Below are 12,378 nucleotides of genomic sequence, written 5' to 3'. Positions count from 1 at the left end.
ATTTGGCTACAATTTTCTTATGTTTCCTAGTAGGAAGGGAGGTGAGGAGATAAACTATTTGTAACAAATTAGTTAAGTATTCAAAACATTTTAGGAATTAGCAACAGAGAAGTAGGCCCATATTAAGTAAGGCAAATAATTCACCCAAGAGCTCAGATCCAGCTGAAATATATGCACAGCAACTGCACTGACCTGAACTAGATTTTATTGTGAATTTCCTGAAGCAGTTGCTTGTTAGCTGATATGAGTCAGGTCTTGACATTTTCACTGTTAATCCACAGGAAACTTGGGTGTTAATGCATCCGGTAGTCACCTATTGTTAATGTTCTACACAATATTTCTATAAGTGATAACTTAATAGTATTATATATGGGTATTTGCAATTGGCTTTTTGTTTTGCCCGATTACTGACATCCACTGACATAATTTAAAAGAAATAGATGCACAGGCACTCAGAACCAGTCATTAACAGTAGTGTTCAAAACAAGGTGAATGCAGAAAAGATGCTTTATTTCAGCAAGATACACCTGTATCTTGCTGTAACTGAAAGTGTGTAGAGAGGAAATGTGTCCCCCCCCCCAAACCCCCCACCCTGTTAATTTACTCTGTGCATTTGACAGCAATTAATGCCTTTTTTATGCCTGTTACACAGCTCTGGGAGAGGGCACATTTGAAAAAAAGAAAAACATAGTTGTGAAATCATAGAAATTGAACGTAGGTGTAATACCTAAAATTGCATTTTAATTCATGTTTTGAAATTGGCTAGGTTTCAAGTTGACTGTCCATTTCATCTCATGGAGCTTGCTTGATTCTAAGGTTCAGTTCATCGGGAATATAGATGAGATGGGTAGCATCACCTGTAGTTGAGATTGCCCAACATTTGCTGATATAACACTGGTTTTTTTAGTTGCCTATAACTCTGCCAGACTTAAACCATTCTGGCTCAGATTTTCCATGCTGTATATCTGCTTCAATCCAGATTTTTCTGGAAGGTTTCAGGTAAAATAGTTCAGAACAAACTTGCCCATGTTTGTTTTAAAAAAATTACCACAGTTCATTGAGAAGATCTAGTACCTCTATGTTTTGAAGCAGGGACTTCATATTTGGTACAGGAGTCCTCCTTGTGTCAGGGATGTGCCTTATGTTCTCCTGTGAAAATCTATTCCAATATGGCCCAGTTATGAGCCTCTGAAAATTCTTGGTTTGCATTTGCTCGGTAGAGACTTCAGTGTTCTGGCAGCGAAATTTTTTAAGGATTCTGTTTGTATTGAGCATGCTGCAGCCTAGGGCTACAGAAGCTGACTAGGATTTTCCCTGCAGTTGCTCCTCTTGGTGCCAGGGGCAGGAACTGAAACAACATCAGCTGTCACTCCTGTGGTCTTAGTGCTGCCCCTGCTGGTGCCCAGGAGGAGGAAGCATTCAGAGTTGAATGCAGAGGTGAGAGGTATTGGGGTAGGGGGAAGGGTTGCAGGAGTCAGAGCAGGGGATGGAAAAGAGAAAGTAGGAGATGAGGGGTATATAGGTGTAGGAGGAATGCTAATAGAAACAAAGGGGAATAGGAACAAGCTGTGAGCTCAGGGGCAGAAGGGTTCACAATGACGAGAACACACCCTTCCACACCCTGGAATCGAACCAGCAGTCCTGAGTCTCTGTATTCTGCTGCTGTCCTCAGTAGCTGAGACAGCCTCTGGCACAGCATGGGTGTCTTATCTCTCTCTCTAGTAGTTGGTGCACACAGAGGCTAACAGCTTACTACTGCTACCAGTTTCTCTGGTAGTTCAAGTGGTAGAGGTTTCTTCTATGAATTTAAAGGTTGAACCCTGCTAATGATCCAAGCTGGGGGTCTGTATAGCACCACATGAGAGAATTTCTGTTTATTCAGGTTGTTTTTAAAAGACAAAACGAACAAAACATTACTTTGCTTTGTTTTACTGTGCCAAATGTGAATGAGTGGCAGTGCAACCCCATGCACCCAGTCACAACACCACTCACTCAAATTTGCCTCAGTTTGCCACGCCCCCACCTCCCACCCCATAGATAAACTTGGAAGAATTTTGAAGCTGCTCTTCTTTGAAGGCAAGTACAAGCCAGCTTGCTAAGAAATGTCATATCATCAGTTATTGTGATTACTATTTTATTTTCCTAATGCAAGAAAATCAACAGTTAAGGTAGGAAAATGGTTGGGGGAAGAATACAGGTGATAATTAGCTTGGGAGGAGTTAAAACAAATACATTAAACCAACTGAGTTAATGGGAGTTACTTTTGCTTATTATGTTGACAGGGAAATAATTTAAAAACAGGTTAGATTAGATTGGTGATCTTATAAACATTCCTAGTAATCATTACTCCTACATTATAACTAGGGTAAACGTACACACACATTATAACATGTTTTGCACCAAACCATAAACAGCTTACTATTTTTCAACATTTCAATTTTCATCACACCATCCTGCTAATGTTCCGCAACATCCTTTAGAATGACCACTTATAGAAGTAGTGAGTTCAATCTTTATGCCCTTTAGAGGTTGGCGTTTCTACTGATATAGCCAAGAAGTGCCACTTGGGTGTTGACATGGCTACCTGTACTAGAAGTTGAATTAGGACCACTTACTCACTTCACATAGGCCACCAAGCAGTTAACCGGTAGGCAGTACTTAAATATTATGGCTTGAAGTACATGCAGGTAAATTTTTTATTACCATTAATTGGTATTTGTAAAACTCATATAGCTCTTGTATCTGGGGAATCTGATCAGGTTATTAATGAGGCCACTACTTTGAGTTACACAACAAATGTGTTCAAGATCAAGAAACAAGGCTTTCCCTAAAAATGGTAATTACAGTAACTTGATTTGCTCATAAAGACAGGCTAACTAGACTGCAGTTTTGCAGTTGTTTTTTGTTTTTCACTATCCTGAAGTTTACATAAATCTTCCACTGAATTGCCAACTTCTACACACCTGTCTTGTTTAGGTATTTTTGAATATATAATATAAATGTAACGAAACTTTCTAAGTAACTCAGTATTATTGCCCAGTATTTTAAAGGGCATCATATGTGGAAGCCCTATGCAATTTTTCGAGAGATGATAATGTCCTCTGATCCTAGATACACATGGATAACAATGGTGATCTTGACATGGAAGTCTGACTCTCCACTGATAAGGCTAGCACTCCCAGATGACAGAGAGAGGAACTCATAAGTGTGTGGGGATTTTTTTGTTTGGTTTTTTTAGATCATTCACTGAGTATATAAGATGGATATTGTCTTATGGGCCAGGCTCTTCTACTGTATTTCTTTCAGGATGACTATTTGATGGCCCTTCCTAAAACTTTCTGTGCTATCAGTTTAATCTGTTTGTTTTATTTTGTCATCTTTATTAACATTTCATTTCTGATCATGCAGATAACAATCCAGCCTATAAGGCTCATCACTTTAAATGTAGCTGATAATATAAATTAATAATATAAATAATATAATTGTCAATGCTTTTCTGAAATTCTTAAGACAAAATTTGTTGCTATGCTAACTGATAAAATGATACGTATATATTGGGTTGTTACACTATAATTCCTAAATGATCTCAGATTTTGTCCTGTATTTTATTATTCCAGTAAAATAAATATAACCTCTCCAGCTCTCGTAGGATATGCTCAGTATATTCACAAAACTAAAGGAGATGAGAAACGATTCATAGGCATTCTGTTCTAATTTTCTGTAATTATCTGTATGCCCAAAGTTAAATGAATTCTACCAGTAGTAGTCCTTGCATTATTGTTTATTTGCTGTTGATCAGTAAAACAAAGTGGAATCTCCCCAGTCTTTTGCAGCTTGAATTACTCTTCTTTTGACGTCTGAACAGGTGCAAATTGGCACTGCTTTGCAGCGCTGTTTTCATGTTTGTAGACTTCCTGGGCATGGGACCCAGGTACAGACAAACTGGTCCAGTAGCAGAGGTAATGGGGGGTGATTGTAGTGGACTATGATTTATTGGGGTGTGCAACAAAATATGCAGACCATGTTCTCAAAGCCCTTTCCCAGAATTGAGCTATGGAAGTGCACACACTCAGCTCCCTTTTGGAGTTGGTAGTGAAGCACAGGGGTTATAGAGCTGTGTCATGCAGGCTGGCCACCTCTCTCTCCATGCACGTGGAGCTCTGTCTGGCAAGGAACTGAGCGCCCTTTTCCACTGACTTCAAATTATCAAACAGGAAACCTTGATTTAAAGAATCAATTTTAATTTTGTTTTTTATTTATACTTTTGCTAAAGAAAGTTTAATTCTCATTGCTTTGGTAACCATTAAAACATGTTGATTTGCAACTAAATATAGCCTTTACACTAAATTTGGTGGGACTTTTTGCTAACCAGGAGGTTATACTATATATACACACACATTTATTTAAGAATTATACAGCCCACCATGCATTGATTCACATTCTTAATGTTTACTTTTTTGTTACAAAATGGTGCATGATGCATCTCTTATTTGCTAGAGGACTAATTTTTTACTCGTGACTTCTGTCAAGCTATATTTGGATGAAAATTAGATTTCAGATTTAAAATGTTTGTTCATTTTTTGATCTTTTGGTCAAATAAATCTACCTTAAATGTGCTGGGTACATAAGAAAAAAAGATATGTTTGTAAAAACAAATTCTCCATTTGAAACTGGCCTGTTAAACAAAGGAAGTATCGTTTGTGAATAGAACTGATTGTTTCTGGTCACCATGTCCTTTGAGGTTTTTTTTAAAGTAGTAGATCTCATCCTCTTACCTCATTTTTTATTCTGAGATTAAAAGAAGAAAAACAAGATTTCCTGCTTTTGCAATTTTGTTTCTCAATTTTGAATGAACTGATCGTTGAACTGAGTTAGTTGAATAAGGTAAAACAAAGAAAATATTTTCTCTAAGCCTGTCGAAGAGGCTTGTACTGTCAAATGCTGGTTTTAGCATTTCTACAGGCTCTGTTCGCCAACGATATCTCGCAGTTCTGTGCTTTCGCTCTTTTAAAACTTCGGCAGCAAACATATACTGCTTATTTTTATTTATATATGTAATATTTTAATTTAAATGATTTTAGTAGATTATAGTAAAGTTAGGTCTAATGTCATAATTTCAATTTTAATTTTAAATCTATTTTACAATTATTTTATTTAAATAAAAACACTTTTTTATCTTTTTGAGACGAAGTCACAAAATCAATAAAAAAATGTGGCTTCCATGTCTTTTTAAAAACTAGCTTAATGTTTACCACAGCTCTCCTGACCTGCCTTATGTTTGTTCAGTCAGAAGTATGAAAGAAAGGGAGGAGTAGCTGATCTGTCAGGTTTTACACAGCAGGTACAGTACTTGGGTTAGAAATAAGTATAGATTGTGCTTCTTATATCAATGATTTGCAATTCAATTGTTGCAAATTGAACTCTTAAGCAATTAAATGCCACATTCATTTGTAAAATATGTGCTCCCTGTAAGACTGACATGCAGCTTCGATCTGTACACTTTGACCATCTAAGTATCTTCTTATTTTTGGGAATAGTGTAAATTAAAGAGCATATCCAAATGAATTTAGTTATTTAAATACCATCTGCTGTTCCTAAACTTGGCCTCTCAGGAGGTAAATGCATTACTTCATTTCCTTGTGGAAATATAACTTGTCTGTATCTCCTTTATAGGTAGTGTGGTGTAGCTATCATATGATGACTTTTAGCTAAACTTAGATGGGGGTTATCTTTCAGTATTTAAAGAACTTTAGTTTGGTTTGCGATCCTGGTAGCTTTTACTCCTTGCTGATAATTCTCTATTTTTATATGTGGAAATTCAGTATGATGGCAGCAGGTAAGAAACTTAACTGAAATCTGTTCATATCTGAGTAACTTTTTATCTTTTGTATACAAAGTATTTATTTTTATATTTCCCTTCTCCATCTTTCAAGTGCTGTAAAACATTAGTCCGCTGCAAAAGTAAAGACTTAAATTGTAGTCTTTCTGCAAAGTATGGTCTACTTAATTATCCAGAGCATAAAAAAATGTATTCAGGCAGTAGATTGAGCACTCACAAATATTAAATATGCTCTGTATTTCCTTCTCCAAAGCAGGACTTGTTTAGTGACTTTTTAAATTTTTTTTCTCCACTTTCCTGTTTATCTCGAATGAAACAAATGATGTCATTCTTACTAACAACATTATTTTGGGGAAAATATGTCATATTTAGAGACCTACATTGATGGTACCTTAAAAAATGTGTATGCATATATATATATATTCAATACCTATTTTAAAAAGAGAGTACTTCAGAAAAAGGCATTAGACGTTACAAAACTTAGAGCCGGTCAGACCTAAAAAAAAACTTTTATGAGTCTCCTGCTCCCCCAGTTAATATTATGTTACAGCTGTTCTGGCAGCTCTATATGGGACCTGATCAAAGACCACTGATGTCAGTAGAGAAATTCCCATTGATTTCTGTAGGCTTTTGGTAGGTCTTGCAAAATCAACCTGTTTAGTGTAAATACTGCTTCGAAATTAAAATTCAAAGCATCTATAGGCAATTTAAATTGAGAGAGAAAAATCAAATTATCCAAAGCGTGTGACTATTTCAGTATGAAAATAGATATTTTTACCTTTACTATTCATATTTTTAGAAAACAGCAAGCACATTGTACCCTCTAATGTTACTTCTGTTCAGTAAAGGATCAACTGAATAAAACAATTGTACAATCTAGTACTGCAGCCAGGATACTGTATTCAAAAATTGGAAGAACAATGCAGCAAGAATACAAGCATCATTTATAAATTAAAGGATATTGCTGATGGAATTCCTTTTTGCTACATTGAGCCAACAAGTATAAAAATACTAAAGAAAAAGTATTGTTATGGCTACTGCCAGTCATCATCTAGCCCCTGCTCCCTGGGGCAGACTGCAGTCTATAAACCACTCATCATCGGCAAGGGGGTTAGGACCTGCTGCCTTTGCATATCTCTGGGATGCCCCTCTGCAGCCCCAGTACCTATTTGGCCCTTTTAGCAAGACCTGCAGTCTGGGTTTCTTCCTGGCTGGAGCTCCCCAGCTCTGTCTGCATTTCCCTTCCCCAGCACTGCTCCACCTCAGGTACCCTTCTCAGCTCCCAGGCAGCCAGATCCTTCTCTCTCAAGAAGCTGAAGAGAGAGAGTGTGGCTTAGCTTCTGGCCCACAGCCCTCTTACAAGGGCCAGCTGGGCCCTGATTAAGCTGGCCACAGCTGTGGCTGCTTTCCCAATCAGCCTAGCTTTTCCCAGCTGGAGCCCTCTCCAGGGCTGCTTTAACCCCTTGAGGGCCGGAGTGGGGTGACCACCCCGCTACAATGGCGAAGAAGTTTGTCTATTAAATTAAACCCAGCTCCTGAAACCATTTACATGTGCTCAGTTTTTACAAAACTGAGGTCTAAAACTAAAAGTTTGTAAGGCAAAATAGCTTAAATTAAAAACTGCATATTTGTAAACAACGTACAACAAATAGCACAGAAGCTCTCAGAGAAACTATACATAACAGCTTGGGCAAAATGAACATGGTTTCACCTTTCATTTTTCTCTTCCCTTTCTTGTATCCTGGTGGTGCAATCTGTAGGAAAATTAAACTTTCATTCTGTAATAAGTACATTTCATCCCATAATAAACACATCTCTTTTTGCCTGAGCTTGAATCAGCAACGTCTTGCATTGTAGTGGCAGAGATGTGTTGTTAAAGATAAATATCAGCAACCATGACTTTGGCATTATTTTTAATAAACATTAAATAAAATCATTTCCCACACCTCCATATTTTATTTTACTGCATATTTATTGTATTTGGCATAGGAAATACAACAAACACTTGCAAATGTAAACTAGCTTTTGTACTTTGCACTTTGTACACAGAGCGTTCTGTGGTTTCATCTGTTTCTTGTGCAGGAACAATTCAGAGGAACTCTCAGCTGATGGCTTCCTTTCTGAGGTATAAAATAAAATCACTTTTGGGGTGGTAAAATACAGAAAAGAGTTAAAATATTTTGTAATCATGTTAACCAATCCCTTGTTTATAATGCATTGTGATAGATAGAGGACGTAAAAGGTTTGGCTCGCACAGGACACAGACTATCTGTAGCCACAGATGGATAGAACACCTACTGTACTCTTGAAATAGAAGGTAAAAGATTTTTACCCATACTGCCTTTGAAACTTACACTCTTACTTGTCTGCTTGTTAAGTAATACCAATGACTCCTTCGTATTGCACTCTTGAGAAGAATGCTGAATTGCCTTGAACTGCAGTGCAGCTGTAGGAATTATAGAAATAGAGCTAAAATTATTAATAAATGAATCAATAGAAACTCTTATTAAAGCTATTTATTTATTTAGTGTATAGAGGAAGGGCATTATAACTTATTTTTGTCTTGCTATTTTATTAGCAGGAACAATGAGAATAATCTCAGTGCACCATGTAGACAGGTGCAAATTAATACTTTCTTTGTCAGTGCTTGTTACATTTCCAAAGCTATACAAGCATTAAAAGAAAGAAATATGTTAAGGAAAATACTGAAATTAAGAGGAAAATAGCTAGCCACAGAATTTTTAAATCCAGCTAAGTGTTATTACCTTGTAACATTTTTGGCTCTCTTCTTTCCTCCTCTCCCAGGAAAAATTCACAGAAGTGTAATAAATCCCTTGTGATACCTGCTTTTGGCACTGACTCTATCACACTCAGTAACTGGAGCAGGTGGAATATACAGGTAGCTCTCAGTAATGCTTGCACTTCCTTGATGATAGAAACAGAAGTGAAAGTGATGAGTGCCACCAATCAATGCACTTGCTCCTCCCTATCCTAGTGCCTTTCAAGCCAGAGAATCTGTAACAAAAACAGACAGACAAAATTAAAAACCCTCATCAAGAGGCAGAAAGCCAGCTAAGAGTCAGCGGTACTGAAAACTGAACCCCTATATGGGCACACAGGGCCAGCTGCAATACAGAATCCTCCTAAATCACCTTACCCAGTGTTAACAACCTTGGTTCAATGGCTTAGTATCTAAACGTTTTCCAGATTTTGTTTTCATTTGGAGTTTGAGTGGGTCAAAGACATTCCCCTGTTTCATTCCAAACTGCTTTGGTGTGAAGGAAAGTGGGCAAATGCTAACGAGTCTGGGATTTTCTTATCCCTGGTTCCTCCAGTGTGGGGATAGAAAGTACTGCTGCTGCTTCTTGTATGAGTTCACTTCCTGCTACTACGCTGGACTCTCCTTGGGCTGGGTTTCTGTAGCAAGCTGGTAGTATGAAGTAGTGAGATGGGCTGTTAGCTTTTAGGGAAGCAAGCTTTTTAGCCTGGAATAAGCACAGCAAAGAAAATTATTCTGCTCAGACATCCTGAATAGTTTGGGAAGAGAGATTAATGGCTTATTTTGTCCTGTGGACAATGTGACTATCAGTGAAGCCACCCTCCCTTGTTACTAAAAATATCCTATTTATTTTTAATATTATACACGATACAAAATTGCCTGCATACTAGGCAGCTCATACAGAGAAACCAATAATAAATCACATTTCAGATTTTATTGTTTCACAGTTGTAAACAAATACAGCTCTGGGAGCATTCTTTGAAAGAAAAAAACCCCTAATTTATCAGATATCTCTAGGTACCTTTAGTGGAGCATATGTGTTACCAGGAGTTTGCATCATACTATGACGGACACAGAAAATACTTTATTTTACTGATTTTCTTTTAATGTTTTTGTAGCTAAATATTGAATGGGGAAAAAACAAAGCCAAAGATGGTTAATTAGTCATATTATGGGTCCTTTATTGATGTGTGGAGTTTTAGCAGCAGTTACCTGGATTGGGTTTGGTCCAGTATTTCAGTGTACTGGAATGTGACCTTTAGATCTAAACTTCAGTTAGGAAATGAGTGTCTGATTATAGCTTGGAACACGCAGTGAGGTACATAGTGAGCCCTCCAGATAATGTCTATTTGTTCGTGTCAGCATAGAGCTGTAGCCTTGGCCCATGCAGAGTTTACATGAAAGTCTAGTTTATTGGAACTTGAATGCTGACTGCTTGTTAAAAAGAGAGCTGCTGTGCTGTAAACCTGAGTCCTGCAAATGTAGAACTGATAAATGAAATTGTTTTCAATTGTTCACTTTATTAATGTAACTTTGTTCACCATTCACTACACTTGCCTATACTGTAACTTCTGTTTAGTCATAAATTGTTATCATAATAAATGTGGCATCTTTGCCTTGTCCCCTTTAATAAGATCCTACTGGTTTTTACTGGTCTAGTATAATTGGTACAACATTTTGGTGGAGAATAGTGAAAGGGGGATTATTGGTATTTTTGCCTCACTTATTGTAAACCAATCTGTGTGCACACAACCAGCTCTACAGAGCACGGTTCTATTCTTGGTTAACCAAAACCTGCTGGCCCCCGTGTGGGTAGCAGGAAAATAAAGAGCTCTTAAAATTGTTAACAAAACCTGCTGGCCTCCGCGTAGGTAGCAGAAAACATATTTTGTTAACAAAACCTGCTGGCCTCTGAAGAGGTAGCAGAAAGAAAGAAAAAAAAAATCAAATCAGGGGCAACAAGAGGGTCTCAGGGACCAAACAGTGCTGCTTGCTGAAAATGTTTAAGAAAAGGCAAGGGAAAACAGTCCTAGAGGAAGAAATGAAGGCAAAAGTAGCTTCATCTTTTATAAAAGAGATAACGCCTTTTCAACAAATCCTTCAAAGATATGGGCACAGTCCTTGGACTGAACAAGCCCTTGCAGATACCTGCACCATTTCGAACCTAGAGGATAGATTGGCCCAATATATCCTCATATGCAAACCCCTAACTGCGGCAAAAAGAGACGCTGCAGGGATCTGGCTGCTGTGGGAGGCTTGTAATGACAGCTACCTCCACCTAACAGCCTGTAAAGAGAAAAAAAATATCTCTAAAAGAGAAACTATTCCAACTAAAAGAAAAAAGGAAAAAAAAAGGAACATTTGAGACCCCAGAAGGAGCAGACTTTTGGGACCCCTCTGGAGAGTGGGAAGGGGGATATTTGGGTAGATTCCTCCCCCCAGGGCCAAAATGCCATTGCAACAATAATAACAGTGCCCGCATTCTCCACCAAAATGTTGTACCAATTATACTAGACCAGTAAAAACCAGCAGGATCTTATTAAAGGGGACAAGGCAAAGATGCCACATTTATTATGATAACAATTTATGACTAAACAGAAGTTACAGTATAGGCAAGTGTAGTGAATGGTGAACAGAAGTTACATTAATAAAGTGAACACTTGAAAACAATTTCATTTATCAGTTCTACATTGTACCCCTTTTGACCCTTCAATCCAGGGGCATTGAATGGGTCACACTTTATGTAATTGTTTTAAGGCAGAACCAACATAACAGTTAGGGTTACTAATAGGACAATGAGGGGATGAAAAATTATATTTAGAACTGCTGACCAGGTGGGCTGCTTCTACAACACAAATGCCAGTGGTACTACTTACTTAAAATTAAACACCTCTGTGTCAGTTGAAGTAGAAATTAGCATGTATTTAGCTCACTATTAATTTTTGTTCTCATTAAAGGAATAACTTTTTTATAAATGCCTAACACAATTTTAGTACATCCACTCAGTGAAAGTGACTGGTCTCTTTGTGAGGCTGCTGCTTCAGTAATATACGGTACAGTGTCATTGTATTTTCCAGCAGTGACTGAGCCTCAGGAGACAGGCTAGGACTGTGGATCTATCCTTAAATACCACCTAAAAATTGGAGCATTTCAAAATTGTTGTAAAATGCAGGCTACAAAAATAATATAATTTAACAATTGCAAACTCTCTTTTAAAATGCCCAGAGTTTTTCTCAGTCGTTTTTCTGCTTGGCTTCCCGCTGCAGATATAAAGAAACAGTACACACCGTACTAGGGGCTAGGAAATTCATTCACAACAGTCATGTAATCCAGAACTCTAATGTAGGGATTAGAGAGGAAAAATTAGTTCATGAACCTACTGTGTCTCTCTCTCAGCTTGTTATTGTCAGTTTAGTTCTGTATTTGAACTAGGGTTGCCAGGTGTCTGGGTTTCAACCGAACACCCAGTCAAAAAGGGACCCTGGCAACTCTGGTCACACTGCTGACCGGGCTGTTTAAAGTCCAGTTGGCAAAGGGCTGGCAGGCTCCCTGCCCAGCTCCGAGCACCTCCTGGGAAGTGGCCGGCATGTCCCTCCGGCACCTACACATAGGGGTGGCTGGCCATGGGGCTTCTGTGCACTGCCCCTGCTCCGAGCACTGTCTCCACAGCTCCCATTGGCTGGGAACCACGGTCAATGGGAGTTGCAGGCGCAGTGCGCAGAGCCCCTTGCCCCTCCGCCTAGGAGCTGGACATGCCGGC

At 38.2% G+C, this 12,378-nt stretch overlaps 1 protein-coding gene and 1 long non-coding RNA gene across 5 annotated transcripts in view; one reads left to right on the top strand and one right to left on the bottom strand.

The window, feature by feature from the left end:
- The window catches only part of KANK1 (KN motif and ankyrin repeat domains 1), a 173,222-nt gene that overhangs the window by 80,232 nt on the left and 80,612 nt on the right, over positions 1-12,378 (top strand). The window contains exon 1 of one of the 4 annotated variants that reach the window (XM_050944260.1): positions 5,208-5,836. The exons of the other annotated variants lie outside the window; for them this stretch is intronic. Within the exon in view, the coding sequence (XP_050800217.1) occupies positions 5,719-5,836 (118 nt within the window). The 5' untranslated portion in view covers positions 5,208-5,718. Of the gene's footprint in view, positions 1-5,207; positions 5,837-12,378 lie in introns of those variants that run through there. 4 annotated transcript variants of the gene reach the window in all.
- Positions 5,845-9,129, bottom strand: LOC127046800 (uncharacterized). The gene is made up of 3 exons (XR_007773203.1): positions 8,997-9,129; positions 8,605-8,854; positions 5,845-7,959 (listed from the first exon to the last, which is right to left on the bottom strand). It is a non-coding gene; the product is annotated as an uncharacterized LOC127046800 (long non-coding RNA).

Source organism: Gopherus flavomarginatus, chromosome 3 (genome assembly GCF_025201925.1).
Source record: "Gopherus flavomarginatus isolate rGopFla2 chromosome 3, rGopFla2.mat.asm, whole genome shotgun sequence".
NCBI classification, from domain to species: Eukaryota; Metazoa; Chordata; order Testudines; family Testudinidae; genus Gopherus; species Gopherus flavomarginatus.
Note: the sequence above shows the minus strand (reverse complement) of the source record. Positions and strands in the feature narration are given on the sequence as shown.